The sequence below is a fragment of the Sorex araneus genome, chromosome 2 (assembly GCF_027595985.1).
Source record: "Sorex araneus isolate mSorAra2 chromosome 2, mSorAra2.pri, whole genome shotgun sequence".
Taxonomy (NCBI): Eukaryota; Metazoa; Chordata; class Mammalia; order Eulipotyphla; family Soricidae; genus Sorex; species Sorex araneus.
In genome coordinates, this window is record NC_073303.1 from 259884326 (window position 1) to 259905685 (window position 21360).

Below are 21360 nucleotides of genomic sequence, written 5' to 3' on the forward strand. Positions count from 1 at the left end.
ACCCAGAGACTGATTATGCACGAGAGGAAAGTTGCCACAAAAAGTCACATGTCTCTTAATACAGACACTGAAAGTCTGAAGAGATAGCTATCAAAATGTTAACAGGAGCTAATCTCCTTATAGGATTTATGAGAATTCCCACTTTATAGCTACTGATAATAACATAGGACTTTTATTTTATTCTTTTAAAGTGAAACCCTTAATTTTATTTATTTGTAGCTTATATTTTTACAAAGTTGCTCATGATTGAGTTTTGATCATACAATGTGTTGGCATCCATCCCTTCACCGGTGTACATTTCCCACCACCAATGTTCCCAGTTTTCCTCCCTCCACCTTCCATGCCATCTGCCTTTACTGCAGATAAGATACTCTGTGTGTGTGTGTGTGTGTGTGTGTGTGTGTGTGTGTCTCTCTCTCTCTCTCTCTGTCTCTCTCTGTGATAATCTTCTAGTACCTGTACTGTAAACCATAATGCCTAAAAGTTAGGTCAAAAGTATGCACCTTGACATGAAACAGACATTTCCATTTTCATCTAACAAGCAGGAAGAGGGCAAGTGTGTTAGCCAGTATCCCCTTTTTGAAAATCTGATGACCATGGGAGCCAGGGAGATAGTACAGTGGAGAGGGCCTTTGCTTTACATGCAGCAGACCCAGGTTCAACCCTCAGCACCCCACAGGGTCCCGGAATACTGCCAGGAGTGACCCCTGAGTACAGAGCCAGGAGTAAGTCCTAATCACTGCCAGTTGTGACTCCCCAACCCCCAAAAGAAAATCTGATAATCAATCTGTCCACTGAGTCTTGCAGAGGTGTAGAATTATTAATGTCCCCTCAGCTCAGACAAGTTTTATTGTTTAAGATGCTTCAGGGGGGGCTGGAGCAGTAGCACAGCGGGTAGGGCGCTTGCCTTGCACGCGGCCGACCCAGGCTGACCCAGGTTCGAATCCCAGCATCCCATATGGTCCCCTGAGCACCGCCAGGGGTAATTCCTGAGTGTAGAACCAGGAGTAACCCCTGTGCATTGCTGGGTGTGACCCAAAAAGCAATAAAAAACAAAACAAAACAAATAAGATGCTTCAGGGTTAAACAAACAAACAAATAGAAAGGAAAAAAGAAAATGTAAGCAGGGTAAGGGAGATCAGGGATTCATTATGCTGTCAGTTGGTGGACTCTGGGGAGGGGGGCTGGGGGGGGCGTCTCTGTTCCACAGGAGGGATGCAAGTTTTCCCCTTCAGTGCATTATGCAATGCCTGCTAAATCAACTCTCTCTCCTCCTCAGTCCTCACCTCCCATCTCCCACCCTTTCTCTTTTCAATTTTAAACCAAGTGTGTGGCTGGCACACACTCTCACGAAGGTCTTGTCCGTTGTCCGGAGGAGTGACTCAGATGTATCTTCTTTCAGACTTTACGAAGGCAAAGAACAGATGGAGTTTGAAGAATCCATGAGACGGCTCTTCGAATCCATAAACAACCTGATGAAAAGTCAATATAAGACAACGATCCTCCTGCAGGTTGGTTTATTCTACAAAAAAAAAAATAATCTGTCTCTTCCCTTGGTCATCCCATAAATAACATTAGGGTGAGATAATGTCTGCTTTTCCTGGAATATGCAGCCCTGCGTTAATTGAAGTCCTGGGCAGGCCACATGGTAGAAGCATTATAAAGACCGAGGACTCCTCCGAGCAGGAGGGGACAGATTTATTGCATGTTTCCTATGAAGATAACAGACCTTTTAAAAATAGCTCTGAAGTTTTTCTCGCCTGAAGGAAATGGTTCACATCTGAGGCACTTGGTATGGTGAGAGTCAAGGTGGCCGTCTCGTGAATCCTCTTTGTATTCTCCGCGCACAGACTCGGGTCCCCGGTTGGGATTAGAGAGTCTCCTCAATAACCCAGGGAAACTTCGGGGAGAAGGGGCCTCTAATTTTATGGTTCACGGTGCTAATCTGCAATCTCTGTAAATCTTTAAGAAACCTTATGTTTGGGAAAGAGTTTAGTTGCGGAGTGGCTGTCTCCTGAGACCTCCTAACTTCCACAGAATGTGCATGAGTAAGGAAGGTTTATGGCTTGTGAATAAGAAAATCCTAACACATCTATGTAAATCAGTGAGTTAATGCGGGTTTCTTCTTTTAATCAACATTCTCCTTTGAGTTGCTAATTTAAATACCCCCTGTGCCTGGGCTCTCCCATCTCTGGCTGGAACGGATGAGGAAGTCTCGGTGCTCTGCTGCTGGAGTGGACGGAATGGGCGGAAGAGGCAGAAGCGTAGCCAGGCGGCGGTGGCTGTGGACGCCTAGGCTTCCACACTTTGCTCATTAAATCACTTGGGAATCTTTAATAAATCTGGGTGCCTAATTGCCAGCACCAGTTCTAATTTCTTCAGGATGGAGTGTGACCAGCCCAAGAGCAGCTTGAAAAAGCTCCCCAGCGGATTTCAATGTAAAACAAAATTTGGGAATCACCCTGCTAATAGTTTGCTCTGTTTCAATAAAGAGCAGGAACCTCTCTATCGGGTGTGCGGAGAGGGAGGCTTTGTCCTGGTCATTATTGTATCCTCAGCCTCCAATACACAGCTGACACTTAATAATATCTGTCAAATGAATGAGTGAATGAATAAATGAGCGACCCTGAGGATAGGTATTAAGATGTCTGCTTTATAATGAAGAAACTAAAGTCCAGGGAGTTTAAACAGGCCCCTCAAGGCTCCATTTCTAGTAAGTGGTGTGGTGAGGCGAGGTAGATACCTTTTTGCTTGGCTCTAAATTGCCTGAATTCTGAGTTTCAGCACTGTACTGTTCTTTATGCATTTAGCACCTACTCAAAATATGGGTGTTTTCTCTGGGATTAGTTGAAACTAGTTTTATAGTTTTTCCCTTCCCTCTAACTGTATTTTTAAAAAATCTCCTAATTCTTCCAAATCTTAATTATTTGTAAGCAAATAATTTTTTATTTGCTTACAAATAATTAAAAAAAATTTTTAAAAAGAGAATAATAGGAGCAGTGGACAGTTTGGAGAACTGCAATAAGAATCCAAACTTGTTCCCATATGAGCTTATATTGGCTGTAGCGGAGCCTCCAGTGAGAGACCACTGTTAGGATATCCAGTGAGAACTACTATGGGTGGCCGGTTGCAGTGAGAGACTTAACTGTTATGTCAGGACTGAAATATGCTCCCAGGAAGTGAAAGTGAGCAAGTGGAAGAAGGCACTGACTGGGTGTGGAGGAGAGAAGCGAGAGAGAGAGAGAGAGAGAGAGAGAGAGAGAGAGAGAGAAAGAAAAAGAAAACATGTGAGCTTGAGAAAGACAGGTGGAGAAGTTAGCATGGAGCCACTCTTCCACATTCAGCACTGTTCTCTGTGTGAAACTCTTATGTGTCTGGGGTTCAGAAAGAAAGGGATGGAGGGAATAAGGAAGCAGGTGAAGATAGAAGGTGGAAAAAGGCAAGGAATCAAGGAACAAAGCTTACCTGGCATTTGTAGTATCTAGGAGAACTGGCCAACAAGAAAGTTCTTTATCATCTATATAATCTCTTGCTCTTCATTTTACCCCTTAGTGTCTCAATTTCCTCAGTTTTACGTTTTCACTCTTTGAGTGAGGATCAATAAACATAGCCTCCAAAAAAGCAAACTGTGAAATTCTATGCAAATGTGGAGAGCTAATAGGGTGATTGTGGTTTAGGCATGAGTCATCTTACTCAGGTTCTTATTGCCTGGTTAGCTGTGCTAGAAATGCCCTGTTTTCCTTGGGACTCGGCCCACATTATGCTGGTTTCTCCTCATAGATTTCCACCCCAGAGCCATGGAAGGGACTTCATCTCTTTTTCCAATTTGCTCGTAAGAGCCAAATTTAGCTTCAGGAATTTGCATAAAATCAATGATGCTTCCACCGATTTCTATGGCTGTTGAAAAGTTATAAAAGAAGTTGAAGTCATATTCAAATGTGCAAAGCTATGCCTTTTGAAAAAGTCAATACTGTTTGGAGTGTGAGAAATGGGCTAATGAGAGGAGAGAGAATAAGCCCATGTGGAAATAGCAAACCTCACACAGGAATCTCTTGCAGACTTGGATGTTTGCTGCAGAAGAATGAGCCAGGGTGCTTTGAGCCAAAGAGAACTGGGTGGGAAATTGGGCATCCCCACTCGGGCATGTAATATTGGATAAGTCATTTCACTTTCCTGAGGCTCCATTAAGCTTCATAAAGACTAATGAAGACTAATAATTGAGAGAATTATTGCAAGGATTAAATAAAGTAATGCACGTAAGTATTGATATATAGAGTATGTTGCATAGTTCAATTTAAAAAAATTTTAGTCATTGTAGCTCTTCCTACTTTACCTCATAATAAAGCAGTAGTATTTTAACCTTTTTACTTGAAGGGAACATGGAAGGGAATATTTGTATTTCTAACCTTGTCACTTGAGGCTAAGTGGTGTTAAGACATTTAGTTATTCAATTAAATCAAGAAACATATAAATTCCAGGGAGAATAAGTACACAGGAATAGAAGAATGGATCCTGGAATGAGGAAAACATGGATGGCAAAGTTGGTCCTAGTGAAATGTTGCAAGATAGTGTAGTCTTATTCTGAGCCTGCATTGTGGGGACAGTGGGAAAGAACTGTGATCTATTGGTAATGTCTGCTTTAAGTCCGGGTGAGACCTCATGCCAGTAATTGACATTCATGGTTCAGGCTTCCGTGCCTAGCTCAGTAGTAGCTTACAGTGAAACCCTATCTCACCGCTGCCTTAGGTCAGAGAAGACCAGATCTGGTTCAATGTCAGCTTGTGAGTTCTGCCACCTAAGCAAGTTATTTCTCACTACTAAGGCTCATCTGACTTTGTGAATCGCTTCTCGCAGTTTTCCTTATTGTTCAGAGCTGGCATAGCAGCAGCTCACCCCAAAACTGGAGAATTTAAGGCCAACGGCTCAAAAAGGTAGAAAGAACATTAAGAACAATGTCTATTGATTGAGTGCCTCCCGTGTGCCAGGCATGAAGCTGAGATCCTGGCCCATAGTGTTTTTCATCCTGCCAGAAATCTGTAAGGAGCTAGTCTTCTGTGTCCACAGGAGGCTCATAAAGTTAAATAATTCTTTGCAAACTGTACCTATCCATGATGGTGGAGCTCGGATTTGAATCTGCCAGGGTCGCTTAACTTCAAAGTTAATAATGAGCCATCTGCTTGAAAGTCCTTGGTTGCCCTGACCTCAAAAGCATTGTTGATAAAAACAAATGGTAGGTTGAGAAGGTCAACACCAGACACTCATCAGCTGGGTGCAGCTGAAGCTTTAGAAAAGAGCATTTGGGGCCCGATCTTGCCTTGCATGTGGCCAACCTGGATTTGATCCCTGGCAACTCCTAGGATCCTCTGAGCCCTACCAGGAGTAAACCCTGAGCACTGCCAGGTATGACTGCCACCGCCACCAAAAAAGAAAAAAATCACGGGTGACATTGTGTAGAGCCATCATAACGTTCCAGAGTAGGGGCTTAAGTAGAAATCAGCGAGCTGCCATGTTGCATGCCCCTTTGGCCTCGTGGTTGTCACTAAAATGTTCAGTGTTTCTCAACCTCTTTCCAACAGAGACTCCCTTTTGGCTTTCTTCTTTCCCATGACCTCCTGTACTACTAGTTGAGACACAGATTTTCACCTATGGCCCCTTGGAATTTGGAGGTATGGCCCCCAGATGAGAAACATTGCTCGAAGGACTCTATCTTTTATGCCTCCATTTCTGAAGGTGGGCTGTCACATAGTAGGACTAGAGTGCCTCTGGCTGAATGAACAGCATGAACACAACTTCCACTCCTTTGTGTTTTAGAATTTGTTTTGCATTAAACAGTGAGCAGAAAGTTTGACAAGTATTTTATTCTCATTTTCTTTTTATAACAACAGCCTTATTAGGCAAATACTCTTTTTATCTCCACCTTACAGGAGAGGAAATGGAGGCTTAGAGAGGCTGAGTAACTTAACCATATCTAGGAAGTGGCACGTCTGGGATTTGAATTCAGGCTGTGTAAGTCTAGAGTTTGAGTTTCTAATCGCTGTGAGAATAACTGTCGTTTGAGTAAAGACCCACATCTTCTGGCGGAATGCCAGGTGGGTAAACAATAAGCAATAGAGCACAGCATCGGAGAGGGACAGGTGCTGGCTCACCGTCGTGAAGGCACGCTCATTGAGGATGCCTCTTTCTTTCCTCTTGCCATTGTTTTATTGGTTTAAAGTATTTGAATATCTGAGCCAAAGAGAAAAGGTGGTCCATTCTTAAGAAGTGGCCCACCATGGGGATAGGGATATTTCTTTTCTTTTCTTTTTTAATTTTATTGAATCACCGTGAGATAGTTACAAGCTTTCATGTTTGGGTTACAATCACACAATGATCAAACACCCATCCCTCCACCAGTGCACATTCCCCACCACCAATATCCCCAGTATGCCCCCCCTTTCCCACCCTCTCCCTGCCTCCATGGCAGACAATATTACCCATACTCTCTCTCTACTTTGGTGCATTATGGCTTGCAACACAGACACTGAGAGGTCATCATGCTTGGTCCATTATCTACTTTCGGCACACATCTACAGGGAGATTTCTTAAAGCACTGAATTTCGTTGGATCCCCAGTATCTCATGGTCCCCAACAATATCAAGAATAACCCCAAGCATTGGACTAGTTCTCAGCTCTGCTGCATGTGGCCCAAAGCCAAACAAAACCAAAAACAAATGGCCACCAGCTGATTGCTGCGTGCCCAGAGGTAGGAGTATTTAACAGATGGACTTTCACCTCAACCCTTGAAGTGACCTTGAATCCCCTCTGCTCTCCAACTCTGTGTGCCCAATTTGGGTTATTGTTGATGATGGAAATTATTCATTTCATCTTCTTGTTAGCCCTGTTAAATAGGCAGCTCTAGCCCCTACATTCTCCTGATGAGAAAACTGGCACGGACAGTTAGCTCCCCACGGCACACAAACACACATGCAGCCCACCTGGGCCCTCACCTGCCCCCTGCCAAGGCTCAGGAGCCAGCATAATGGTGGGTACAAACAAGGAGCATGGCTGTGTATTCCCAAACCTGCCATTCCCTCTTCCTCTCTCTTTCCCTGAAAGATTTCTCTTTTCCTTTCTTTCCCTGAGAGAATTGCATGCATTTTCCTTATTTATGTCAAGGACAGCCTTTCTGAGGAGATGCCTTATGGTCCTTCTATGGTGAACTCTATGACGTGGATTGTTCAAATTCCAATGACCTTGAACATCATCCTTATTTTACTAAAATAAAAAACATTAAAAAATCTATGTTTGGGGAATATTCTCACCAACATTGGTGGGGTATGAAGGTGTTTAGTGCTTTGTATGACCTCACGTAATTGCAAGATGTGCTCTTTTGTGCAGAAGTCTGAATCTGAATCTACTGACATCAACAGAATTCACAGTCCACTGTGATGTGAGGGAGGGAGAGGCAGGGAAGGAGATGGAGGGAGATGAGAGAGAGAGAGAGAGAGCATGAGATGGGGAGAGAGGGAAAGGGAGGGGGAAGGAGAGAGAGAGACTGGCCTGGAAGCACTCAGTCAGATCCCCTTTGATTCTGAGGGAGCACAACAGTTTGTTTTTGATTTTTGCTGTTATTTTGAAACATTTGCTAGCCGCCCCCCCGCCCCCCCAGATGATCAGATCTGGTGGAATCCATCTGAATAGCAATCCCCTCAATTTTCATCCTGGAACTGACCACTCTCTGGGCACTTGTTTTGGGCCTGGCTCCCTTTTGGAGGGCAGGTCCTGGCTTCTGGAATAGGTACCAGTTTAGTCTAGTAGGTTCTCTTCCTGTCCCATAAGAAATTTATTGCTGAGCTGGCGAACATTTTCCTTGTGGCCGTGCTTGCAAGCTCCTTAACCCAGGGGATGTCAGAGAGACTCTCCCTTCTTCTCAAAATTCTCCTCACAAAGTGGGGGAGGTGCTTTATCTGGTTTCTCTCTCTGCCTTACTGGAACCTCTGCACTTGTCAAGAAGGACACCTTGCTGAAGCAGGCGGCTGGGTGCAGAGCAAACTGGCCAGGAGCCAACTGGACAGAATCCGATTCTTAGCCTGGCTACGCCTGCTTATTAGGTAAGTGGTTTTCTGGCAAATGATTTCCCTTCTCTGTGCCATGGCTTCCTCCGTGAGTCGATGCACACAGAGCTCCTAAGAATGAAACGGGAGCAGCATATCAAGCACTGGGCGTGTATACAGTTCCAGTAAGGCTCTTTTAAAGCCACGTGGCTAGTAACCCAATTTTATCCTTTCAAAATAGTATTTCCCCCTTCCCTCTTCTTTGTTGTTGCCGGCCACGGTACTTGCACACATGGTTGTGGTGCTCCCCTGGACTCACCCGTTTCGGCCGTGGCATTTGTCAGGGATCACTGTCTATGTTGGAGCCCCAGGGATCCCCACTGGCAGTGCTTGTGGCGTGCAGAGCAGGGCTGGGCTCAGCGCTCAGGGCCCCACGCCTGGTACACAGCTGCTCTTGCCCTGGCTCACGAGCCTCCTGTACCCCCAGACAGATGCGTGTCTAAGCGTGTCCTAGCCCATTCTAACACATAAGGGCAGGTGTGTGTGTGCATGCATACTATCGAATGAAGTGGATAACAGGGCAGGATTACCTTTTGTGTAATCCTGGTATAGATGAGCATAAAAATAACAGCAGCAGGGAAATGACCCGGTTCTCAGGAAGACAATAGGCTTTTATTTATTCATTCATTTATTCCCCTTCCCCTAAAGCTGGCGATGTAACTTTTATTTAAATGCAATTATCTTTTTCGTTTATGTAGGCACCATGACTAATGTGGTTGTTTACAATGGGTGTCCAAGCATACAATGTTCCCACCCATACTCCACCATCCGGGTCCCCATCCCTCCCTCACTGACCCCAGAATCTCTCCCACCTACCAACCTGACTCTATGGTGTTGAGACAACAGTATATCTTTTTAATACATATTTTACTTTATTATTATTTTGTTTCATTTGGGGGCCATATCTGGCGGTGTTCAAGGCTTACTCCTGGCTCTGCACTCAGGGCTTGCTCCTGGTGGTGCTCAGGGGACTATGTGGGGATGCCAGGGATGGAACCTGGGTCCGTCACATGCAAGGCAAACACCATACCTGATATACGATCTCTCCGGTCCCAGGACAGCAGGTCTTTAAAGCAGAACTTTTTCCAATTTCCAGGCCTTAGAAGCAGATGACACTTGGGTTGTTCCCAGATTTTGGCTATTGTGAACAGAGCTGGAATGACTGGTTAAAGAAACTTTGGCACATCTACACAATGGAATACTATGCAGTTATTAGGAGAAATGAAGTCATGAAATTTGCTTATAAATGGATAGACATGGAGAGTTTCATGCTAAGTGAAATGAGTCAGAAAGAGAGGGACAGACATAGAAAGACTGCACTCATTTGTGGGGTATAGAATAACATCACATTAGGCTGACACCCAAGGACGGTAGAGACAAGGGCCAGGAGGATTGCCCCATAGCTGGGAGGCTGCTTCATGAGCGGAGGGGAGAAGGCAGATGGAATAGAGAAGGGATCACTAAGAAAATGATGGCTAGAGAATCAGTCAGGATGGGAGAAGTGTGCAAAAGTAGATAATGGACCAAACATGATGACTCTCAGTGTCTGTGTTGCAAGCCATAATGCCCAAAGTAGAGAGAGAGTATGGGGAATATTGTCTGCCATGGAGGCAGGGGGAGGGTGGGAAAGGGGGGTATACTGAGGATACTGGTGGTGGGGAATGTGCACTGGTGGAGGGATGGGTGTTTGATCATTGTGAGATTGTAACCCAAACATGAAAGCTTGTAACTATCTCACGGTGATTCAATAAAATTAAAAAACAAAAAAAGAATCGGATGACTAATGGAGGTCTCTAGAGGGTTTGTTGACAGACCTGCTCTGCCCACAGGGGATGCCTGGTGGTCACACCTGTGAGCCTGTGGCCTTTGCACTCCTCGACAGCGCGTCAGTGCTCGGGGACGGGGAGAATGGCGGACAGGAGCCCTGGGGCTGGAACTTGCCATGACAGTGGATTTGGCACATGTCTTGGGTCAGAGACAGGGTGTCTGCTTTGGAAAATAAAACTACGGGCCTGCCACTTCTCAACCTGGACCAGATGGAAGTGTGAGACTCTCCAGTTGTGTCGGCCACACCCTCCGATTCGCAGAGTGATCGCTCCTCGGTTTGCACTGCCCTGTTGCCAGCCCAGAGACGGGGCGCGGGGGAGATTGGCTCCACGGAAGCAGCACTTCTCCCAGCCCCACCCAGCGCCTCCTCCCTAGCGGCTGAGGCAGTGAAGTTGAGTCTTGCCGTTACCTCTCGCCATCTGCAGCATCACCCAGTGCCCGGCCGCGACTGGCAGTCTGTGAAAGCCAGAAGCTCACTTCGGGCCCTGAGGTTCTGACTTCTCCAGCTTGCTTGGGCTCTGGGCTCTGTTTTTATTCCCTCACTGCAATCCCAATTAGATTGGATACACTTTAGACTTTGTTAGGGTGCTGGGTGCTTGAGCCATGAGAAGAGAGACTCAGCACGCCCACCCCTCTGGGTCTCGTATTACAATTACCTGTAGCCCAGGTATTACAATTGGTGCCTAAGATTTCCACCCCCAGGTCCCTCTACCCTTTTCTTTTTTCCCACACGAAGACACAAGCCTGGAGAGGAGGGTAAAGAAACAGACGTAGGCTCACGTAGGCACCAGTTAGAGCACTTGGGTGCGTGCAGGTGCCAGGTGGAGCTCTGAATGCACAGGGGTGCCGAGCAGATCACAGGGTCCACTAGGATCCCCACCCAGATTCCCATGTGTCTAGACTTACTCATTTGGGGGCCTTTAATAATCAATGAAGAAACCTCTTGGACCAGGTCTTTGAGGTCATGTCCCTTAGCACATGGTGCCTCTTTAGGAGTTAGACGCTGTAGGCTGTCAGCCCATGGGAGAAGTTCAGCCCGCAGTTGTGACTGACTGGGCAAGCACAGTGTTAAAAAACAAGGGAGCAAGAATGACTCACTCATTAGCAGCGTGTGTGTGAGTGTGTGAGTGTGTGTGTGTGTGTGTGTGTGTGTATGTGAGTGAGAGAGAGAGAGAGAGAGAGAGTGTATGTGTGTGTATGGTCCACACACCTTATCGCTTCCCACTGGTCTATGCTCATCCCAGTTTTCTCTTTGTTGTGGCTTGTCCAACCCCACAGGCATCTGTTTTTGCTACATCTGCTCGGTGTTCTCTAATAAAGATTTTTGACCAACTAGGTTGGAATAACTGCGTACTATAACTGCCAGGAGGAATGTCAGATGCATCTTAGCATATTAAAATTCTGAAATGTTCAGCAATGGAAAAAAAAAGACTCACTGGTTTATCTTTGCTCAAAGCAAAGTTTCAAAAAAAAATCTGATTTCAAAACCTTGTGCCCCAAAGGATGCATGCCTGGCACCATCACAGGGGTCTCCCAGGAGAACATAGTTAGGAACACTGACATGGGAACCCTGTTATCTCTTGCCATCTACATTGAGAGAATTAAGGGTAAATCTCTAGACACAAAAATTCAATGTCTATAAAGAAACAGCCTGCCAATTCTGGCATCCTATAAATTAAAATCCTTCAATGTAATGAAAGATATGATAAGCAAAGCAAAAAGACGAGCAAAAAAAAAAAACAAGGCAAACCAGAGGAAATTCTTATGAAATATGTTACTTGCAAAAGAGTTAATATCAGTGATGCATAAAGAATCCTGTAATTCAATGACAGAGGCAATTGCCCCAAAGCAAAATGGGGAACAGCTATGAGCAAGCCACTGAGTAAATACAGATGTTCAGAAAACATCGGAAAGATGCCCATCTGCACTAGAAACCAAACAGCACAAATTATGGCTGCAAATCGCATACCAGGTTGATAAAAAAATTTAAAATACTGGATGATAGTATTATCAAAGTTATGGGGAAGACTCGGTAAGAGGTCTTAGTAACATTGGTTACTACCATGCTTTTAATAAGATACTATCTCTTAGATTATAGAACTATCTTTTAAATGTATACATATACATTTTTTATACAACAATTCCTCTTTGAACCATTTTTCCTCCAGGTATTCTTAGACATAGATGTCTATAAACTATTTTCTTACCACTTATTTATAATAAAGCCTGGAGACTGTCAGCGGGGAAGGGATTGAAGAAGCCATGAGATGCTTATATTGGCATGGCTGAGTAGTGGTTAGAAGTGGAGTGTGTTCTGTGAAATGACATGTGACAAACCCAGTGGTAGATGGCTAGCTGCAAAAAATGCAGGATGCAGAGCAGTGTAAGTTACTCACAATTGTGCACATGTGCCAATATACGCCGTTTCCTGCCTTGAGGGCAGCCTGGATGGAAACCCTCACTGGCATTGCCAGTGGTTCTTCTGGGGAGCAGGGATTGGGCGGAGATGGAGATGTGTCACCTCAGGAACAATTTTTACACCAGTGCTATCGTGAGAATTCCTCTTTTGCATCACATATGTATTTCTGACTTTTCAAAGTCATAAATATCAAGACCAAAATGGGTGAAGGCACAGAGACCGTTGCTATTTGAGTCACATGAGTGTGTAGCTGAAAGGTCACAGGAGCGTCTGAAAGCAGGCTGCCTGAATTTGAATCCTGGTTCTCTCACTTGCTCTCTTGGTGGCTTTGGGCTCGTTAGGGAGTCTTGATCTGCCAGAGACCTTTCTCTATGAAAGTAGCACTTCCATGGTAGTACTGAAGTAAAACTTAATAAGACAACTTCGGAACGGTATTCAGAATGGTGTCCGTCCCACTGAAAGTTTTCAGAACTTTCCTCTATCCTCAGAAATACTTGCTTATATTAACTAAGGATCAATTGTGTATTTACAGGACTATACTTTCTTTAAGAACGGAAAGTTTTATTTTGTACTGTTAAAGAGTGGTGTTTCTTGGCTATAGAACTCCTGGCATATGTGCAAAATGTAAAGAAGAAAACGTTTCCACTAGATTTCCAAACGTCTTCAAGCCACATGACTTGCCTTCTTTGGAAATTGTAGTCTATCCTGCTGCTTTTCAGATGGCGCTATCATGGAGGAACTGAGTTTTGCTTTGGGGGTGGATTGGGCCTCACCTGGCAGTGCTTAGGACCAAGTCCCATTGGGGGGCTTGGGGATTGTATCTGGGGTCGATCCCCATGTTTTGTGTGCACAGCATGCACGCCAGTCCTTCAGGCCAGTTCTCTGCTCCCAGGTTGATTTTTTCATACATCTCTGGTGCAGCAGTTGCACAAAGGGAAGAAAGAATTCCCCCATCACGTTCCCAGCGTTCCTGACCCAGCTAGTGGACCAAAATGTGCCCACTACGGTTCATGAATTGGCTCGAGAACATGTAAATAGCTTAACTCACACGTTCATTGCCGTCAGCAAAACAATTCAGACACAACATCTTCCAGTAATGCTAAAAGTTGCTCCTTCTTAAACACCTGAAACCTAGATCCCTCACCTATTATTTTTAATCTTTGCAGACCTGCAAAATAGGTATTATCTATTACACAGAGAAATTGGTGTATCCAAGGTTAAGTGATTTGCACAAAGCTGCCTGATTCTCAGGAATAGGACCGAGATTTGACAGCAGTTGTATAACTTCAAAGTCTATGACCTTTCTATACATTGCCGCCTCCTTGAAGATAGAAATTGCGACTTCACTTTTGTGTGCAGAGAAGTACAAGCCGATGTTCCCATCCCCACACCGCCTTGAATCACTGTAGCGGTGCCCAGGAGGCAGGGTCATTCTTTCCTGCCAAGTTGTTGGATGTGAGCATCATTCATGTTTATTTCTCTCTCCACCTAGGTGGCGGCGTTGAAATACATCCCATCTGTCCTCCATGACGTGGAAACCGTCTTTGATGCAAAGTTACTCAGGTGAGAGCTTATGATGTACTTTTCTGGCCTTTGTGGGCAGGCAGGGGGTTCGGGCGGAGAGGAGGGCTTTTGTCGGGAGTTCCAGAAGGGCGCTCGGTGGGGGACAGGGAGGACACATGGTTATATTTTGGTTCAGTGATGCCAGACTTTGGTGAAAAACAATTAGGAAAGGAGCATTCTTCTTAGATGTTACAAATGACGGAGCATAGGTTAGCATGTAGGTGAAAAAACAAACAAACTGGTGTTTGGTGTGAAAGCCGCCGTATCACCTGGACTAGAAGGTTACTTGGGGCCTCCAGTCCTTGCTGTGCCAGCATTAGAGTTGCAAATGGTTCTTCCTTTTCTGGAGCGCACTAGATTCTGAGAGGACATGAAAAGACTTTTAAAAGTTTATTTTAAAATGCTTTTAGATTTGGGAGAGTGTTGTGAGTGTAGGATAGAGTAAGTTCCCAAGGGCCCTTCCCTCATCTCTACAAACATGAACTGGGAAGTCAACATCGGCACCACTCTCTTCCCTGTTCTCCAGACTTAATATTTGGGTCTCATCCATGTACTCACTCATGTCCTCCTTCAATGACATCTATGAAAGATTTCTGCTGATTCCTGCCTTTCAGGTCTCAAACTAATGATCTCAGAAAAGCTACGTATGAATGTTGTAAATTAATTGGATTCCTCTCCCAAATCTCACATCATTACCCTTAGACACAAACCCCTTCCATAACTCCTTCAACGACTCCTTTTTCTTTCAGCACACATATTGTCCTGTGTTAATTAGTTTCATTTCATGTTACTTGTCCACCTCTATTTAAATGTAATTCCCGTGTCATGTGACTGAGTCTCTTTCCTTGGATCCCTCTGACTCTGCCTTGCCTAGATGCTCCGTGAGCAATTGAAAGAATGAATGCACACAATGAGCTTATTTGGAAATGCTGACAGGGACTATCATTTTTATCAGAGACTTTTTTATTTTGGACTGAATTGATAGCACAGCAGATAGGGTGTTTGCCTTGCACGAGGCACACCCGGGTTCAATTCCTCCACCCTCTTGGAGAGCCAGCAAGCTACCGAGAGTATCCCGCCCACACGGCAGAGCCTGGCAAGCTCCCCGTGGCATATTCTGTAGGATAACATAGCCTCAGGTAGTTTAGGTTTATTGGGTTACTCCCGTTACAGTGCTCCCACTCCTCTGTGTTTATTTGTAACTTCTTTCTTAGTGTTCTGTTGACTTGCAAATACTGTTTTTCTCTTCTCCTTGAGTCCTTTGCATAGTTTATTCAGAGCCATGTCCTTTTTGTATGGACACAGGAAGACTTAGCAAATGCTATGCTTTTGTAACCTAGGAGGCATTTGACTCTACATGATAGTTTCCTCCTGGGCATCTGTTCTCTCGACCTAAGCCTCAGTTGCCCTTACTTCCTAGCACACCCAAAATCAGGGTCCCAACGAGGGACAAGACGGACCCAGGGCAAGCGGTGAATTGTGTGCTACCCTGGCATCGAGATGGGCCTGGCCAAAGTGTCTAATGCTTAAGTATAAGTTAAGAACTTGATCATGGACAAATGTTGTCATGATCCAAACAGTGATAACTAGATTTGGACCCTGCTAGGATGAGGAATGATTAATCTGGCCTGAGTGCTGTGGTCTGAGTCTGTGGCAAGATGTTGCCAGGAGAGTTGTCTTGCAAGCCTCAATGTATCTCTTGCTATGTCCATCCAAAAATAACTAGTATTAAGATGTTAATAAGTGTTTGGACTAAGGAAAGGAAAAAAACCTTAAGAGTCAGGAAGGGCTTTGAAATGCCCTGCCCTCAGGAAGGGCTTTCTTATGTTGATTTTGCTACCTGGCTGCGTATAGCCTAGAGGGCAAGGTGGGAGAGACAAGTAGGAGGAGAGACAAGAGAAGGGGGCTGGAGTAGATCCAGAGAGAAGCCGGAGCTAGAAGTGCGGGAGATGGGAAAAATTGAAGATTGAATAAACGGTAACTAATCAGCAACCAGTTTGGTCCCCGTTCTTCCCTTGCTGGTCCTTGGCCAACAGCCGTCCCGATCCAGCCCATACACAGAGTACCGAACACGGGCGGTGAGACCGAGCCGCCTGGAGAGCCCTCGAGTGCACGCGCCCCTCTGCGTGCCTTAGTTTTTTACAGTATTCAATATGCCACAAACAGTAACAGCAAGTCTCACAATGGAGACATTACTAGTGCCCGCTCGAGCAAATCAATGAACAACAGGACGACGGTGCTACAGTTCAGTTTAAGTTTTATTCTATTTGAAAAGAGTTGTCTCCTTTTTAATGTCTCAAACTAATTCTGATACAGGTTACTGTTTTTTAAACTTTGTTAAAATTCAGAGCGGCTTTTAAAAAAAATTTTATTGAATCATCATGAGATAGTTGCAAGCTTTCATGTTTGGGTTACAATCACACAATGATCAAACACCCATCCCTCCACAATATCCCACCACCACATTCCGCACCACCAATATATCCCCTGTCCCCCCCTCCCCCTGCCTCTATGGCAGACAGTATTCCCCATACTCTCTCTCTACTTTGGGCATTATGGCTTGCAACACAGACACTGAGAGGTCATCATGTTTGGTCCATTACCTATTTTTGGCACGCATCTCCCATCCCGACTGATTCCTCCAGTCATCATTTTCTTAGTGATCCCTTCTCTATTCCATCTGCCTTCTCCCCTCCGCTCATGAAGCAGGCGTCCAGCTATGGGGCAATCCCCCTGGCCCTTGTATCTACCGTCCTTGGGTGTCAGCCTCGTGTGATGTTATTCTATACCCCACAAATCAGTGCAGTCCTCCTATGTCTGTCCCTCTCCTTCTGACTCATTTCACGTACCATGATGCTCTCCATGTGTATCCATTTGTAAGCTTTTTCTTTTAAAAAATTTTTATTTCATTAATTTTTTTAATTGAATTACCATGAGGTAGAGTATTACAAAGCTGTTCGTGATTGGGGTTCAGTCATACAGTGTTCCAATACCCACCCCTCCACCAGTGTACATTTCCCAGGGCCGGTGTCCCCAGTTTCCCTCCCACGACCCTCTAACTCCCTGACTCCAGCTACAGAGAGAGAGAGAGACAGAGAGACAGAGACAGAGACAGAGAGTGAGAGAGAGAGAGTAGCTTTTGATCTTAAGACTTATCAAAAAACACTTTGAGCAATAAAAAAAAAAACCAGTTTGAGGGCCAGAATTGCATCCAATACCACATATAGGTCCCCTGGGCACTGCCAGGAGTGATTTCTGAGCTCAAGGCCCCAAGCACTACTAGATGTGGCCCCAAAACAAAACACACACACACACACACACACACACACACACAAAGGCATTTTAAAGTCTAAAACCATAGTAAATGAATTGAAATGTATATTTCAGGGGCTGGAGTGATAGCACAGCGGGTAGGGTGTTTGCCTTGCACGCTGCCGACCTGGGTTCAATTCCCAGCATCCCATATGGTCCCCTGAGCAGCGCCAGCAGTAATTCCTGAGTGCAGAGCCTGGAGTGACCCCTGTGCATCGCTGGGTGTGACCCAAAAAACAAACAAAAAAAAAGAAATGTATATTTCAGTGACACCACATATGCAAGCCCACCCGGCCCGACAGGAATGGTCACTGAGCATAGCTGCATCTGTCCCCAAACCCAAAAGAAAATAAAGTGCAGACTTGTTTTTAAAGTCTGGACCCGCTTTTAAACATTTGTTTTTTATTACTCCCTAGCTATGTAATCTTGGAAAGATGGGTTCGCCTTTTCAAACCTTAGCTTTCCTGCTTAGAAAGTTGGGACAAGTGCTAGATACACCTCAAAGAGTATGAGATTTAAATGGCAAAATGGGGGCTGGAGCAATAGCACAGCGGGTAGGGCGTTTGCCTTGCACGCGGCCGACCCGGGTTCAATTCCCAGCATCCCATATGGTCCCCTGAGCACCGCCAGGAGTAATTCCTGAGTGCAGAGCCAGGAGTAACCCTTGTGCATCACCAGGTGTGACCCAAAAAGAAAAAAAAAATGGCAAAATGAATGGAGAGGGCAGAAAACTGCCTCGGACAGTCAGTGCTCCGAGCTCTGGTATGATTTGTCAGTTGTCACTTCTCTGAACACGATCAGTGTCCGACACCAGCGCCAGCGACATTTATTCCCTGAAGGTGGTCCAGACACCTGTCGCCAGGAATTGGGGGCCATGGGGAACCAGACGTCCAGCACTGCTGCCCCCACCGAGAGAGCGGGCAGGCCCAGTCCCGGGGTGAGTGCTGGGGCGTGGGAGAGGTCGCTCTGACTGACTGTGTCTCGCGGGTGCTCTTTCTGCTCCCAGCCAGCTGCTGTACGAGTTCTACACCTGCATCCCCCCTGTGAAGCTCCAGAAGCAGAAAGTGCAGTCCATGAACGAGATCGTCCAGAGCAACCTCTTTAAGAAGCAAGGTGAGTGCGAGGGCGACTGGCCGGGCAGGTGGCGCCGCCCCCCACCCCCAGCTCCCACCCAGCTACTCCCGCGCTGTGTCTCCCGGGTGCTCCATGGGACGGAGCACTCTGCCTAACTACTAAACTTCTCTGACAAATCCCTTGGTCCGGACACGTGGGGTGTCGAATCGCTGACAACTTAGATATCAAACTCTAAATTCATTTTTAAGAAAGCTTAGGTTGCACTGTGTGTTTCTCCTGAGAATGCTTAATGAGGAGGTAAGTTTGGGTCACGATGCTGGGAAATGCCCCCACAAGCCCCACTCTACACCCCTACGTGCTTTTTCACTTGATGTCCTTCACTCAGAGGAAGCAGGTGAGGTTCCTCTCTGCTACAAGTAACCTATTTTGAAGAAGTCCTCACATTTTCAATAATTTAAGAATAATCTGGAAAAGTTGTTCAAATGAGGATTTTTGCAATCTATTCTCAGAATCCTGACTGAGTAGAAATAAGTGTTTTTTTTTAAAAGAAAAAGAAAAAGTAAAAAGGTTCTTGAACATGTAAATTATTTTTGCAAAGGTATTTCATTTGCATGGATCAAAATGCAAAGTAGTAAATGATTATACATAGTTTCCTGCATCTGCTTCCAGAGACATTCCATGTACAGACAATGAAACACATATATGCATGCTTTCTCTCCTTATCTATCAGTATTACTTTTACCCAGAGGCATATACAGCTGCCCTGTTCTTTGCCTTTCTCCACTTAGTTACATTTTCTGAGGAACAGAGGCTAGTAGTGGATTCATGCAGGAGTTGTGATCAGAGCTTCCCCAGACTCAAAACTGGTCTCTGGTGCCCTACTGACAAAATTCTTTGATTCCCTGTCTCTGAGGGGGGTGAGCTGCCTCCTCCACATCTAACCAGCCAGGACTTAGCCATCAGCATCCAGTCCATCTCACCGCCCCGACTCTGGCAACACTCCTAACTTTGAGGGTGAAACCAATGAACTCTGGGGGTCAGTACAGTTTTCTCTGCCCTAAGACCAAATCTTTCCAGTTCTTAGTTTCTCCCTGTCCATACTGGTGCCAGTAATAATATGGGACTCGAACAGCTGAGAACAGGTCTTAGAAAGGAGAGCCTTCGCCCTGCTGTAAATTATTCAGAGTAGAGCTTTAATACTTATGCAAATTGCCTGGTAATCACAGAAATATTCAGGAACCACTTCACTGTAAAGGTTTTTTTTTTTTTCTCCCATGCCTGGTTCACATGGTGCATCCAAAATTTCTGCCTGGGTCGTATCCCTTGGAGTAAGCGTAGGAGAAGGGTATGAGGAGGAAAGTGTTCATGTTTGTGGTTTCTGGACCGTTTCAACAGGTGAGTGACAGCAGGCTAATGCCGTGCACATCCACTTTGTGCACCGTGCGTGATGCAAGGTCACAGGAAGCTGACCCTGCCCCGTCTTGTTGCATTTCTTATCTTTCTGGGTCTTCCTTAAAGGGACCCTTCCACGCTCTGATTCTGCAGATTTCAAACTGAGCGGCCCTCACTTTGGCTGTGGTTTATACCCGCTGCCCCTTCCCGCCCTTGCAGTCCCTCCTGGGAGCTTCGGTGTCACGGTAGAGATGAGTTGGCTTCTGTGCGAGGGACGTGACAAGGACAACTCTAGCTACAGACTCCCACAAGGGCATCACAGGGCAGGGCTACTTGGCTCCCCCCTGCTGCTGCCGTGGCCAGGGGCCGAGCTGAGTGCAGAGTCCAGATGGAGTGCTCACGCCACCCAGGATCGGGCAGGCAGTGGCGATTCCTTTCCTTGAATGGGGTCACATCTCCAGGGCTGGGACCCAGGTGACAGTCCTTGGGTTTACCAAGATCACAGGGTGGGTGGGACAGCTGGTGCGCCATCTTCCTTTCGTGTCCCCAGGCGTCCAGTTGGGGAGACCCCTTGGGTTCACCTGATCTGACCAAAGGCCAGCCCCAGTGTCAAACACAGCCACAACACTCCAACCTTTAAATGCAGAGTAGAAAAAGGTCGACTAGGAGCCCATTGTGGACCCATTTTGTAAAAGATGCAAAACACTGTCTGACCTTGGTTCACATGAAACCTTCGTGCTTTAGCCACTCCCCCTGGGGGTCATGCCGGTGAACCCTCGGTCCGGAATGATTCCAGAGGGAAACTGCAGTTCACCCCTGTGAGTCCTCTTGTTGCAAGTGGGCACCGTGTGAATTCATAAGCAGTTACTGGGTCTCAGTGGCCCCCGGGTGAGTCTCTCTCTTTGTACCCTTAAATAAGGTGAGTTTGATTCCGTTGCCAAGCCTGAGCTGTAATGAAATCTCTCCTGTTGTTCGCCCTGTGAAGTGTCCTGTGCCTCGGGGATGTGATTTGCTTTGAGGCTGCCCTCATTTAACTGCCAGATGTGCAAACTGCCTGGAGTATTGTCAGGGACAGTAGCTTGTACGTACAGCCTGGAACATTTGTATTGACATCAAGCAGAGGGACCAGAAGGCTTTTAAGCACTTTCTGAAATTTTGGCAGATGATTTTATCAGCTTATTTCAGGCGGCGCCTTTGGATAAGGCTTCCTGATACTAGGAACTCAGGAGGTCTGGGTTGGATTGCTGTGTGACTGAGGTCAGTTATGTAACTTCTCTGGTGTTCTCTAAGCTGAGCTGTAAAATGGAAAAAATCACGTGTCTGTCTTTGGAGGGCTAATGTTACGCGGGCAAATAAGGTAGATAATGCAGGTAATGTGTTCATGGTGTCCCATTCAGAGGGTAGCTGTTATTATTGGTGTGGCGGTGATTATTTTACTACTCCTTTCATTTCCCCAACTTCTATCCTGGCTTTCAGAGTCCTTTCAAGAAGAGAATTCCTTCCTGTTTGATAGTTGTATGTTTCCCTGGAACCTACATGTTTTATCTCTAGGTCTGAGAAATCCAAGGGTCATTTAATAAAAAAGGACTTTGGTCTGTATGTGCTATTTCTTCCGATTTTGAACTGTGTCTCCAAGTTTTAATTTCCATGGAGTCTCCTTGCCAGGGTGTCAAGCTGTGT

The 21360-nt window shown here is 45.7% G+C and overlaps 1 protein-coding gene across 1 annotated transcript in view; it reads left to right on the forward strand.

Annotated features, from left to right (window-relative positions):
* The window catches only part of DOCK2 (dedicator of cytokinesis 2), a 400138-nt gene that overhangs the window by 108327 nt on the left and 270451 nt on the right, over window positions 1-21360 (forward strand). The window contains exons 23-25 of the mRNA XM_004611557.2: window positions 1403-1511; window positions 13832-13902; window positions 18221-18327. Coding sequence (XP_004611614.2) covers window positions 1403-1511; window positions 13832-13902; window positions 18221-18327 — 287 coding nt within the window. The remainder of the gene's footprint in view (window positions 1-1402; window positions 1512-13831; window positions 13903-18220; window positions 18328-21360) is intronic.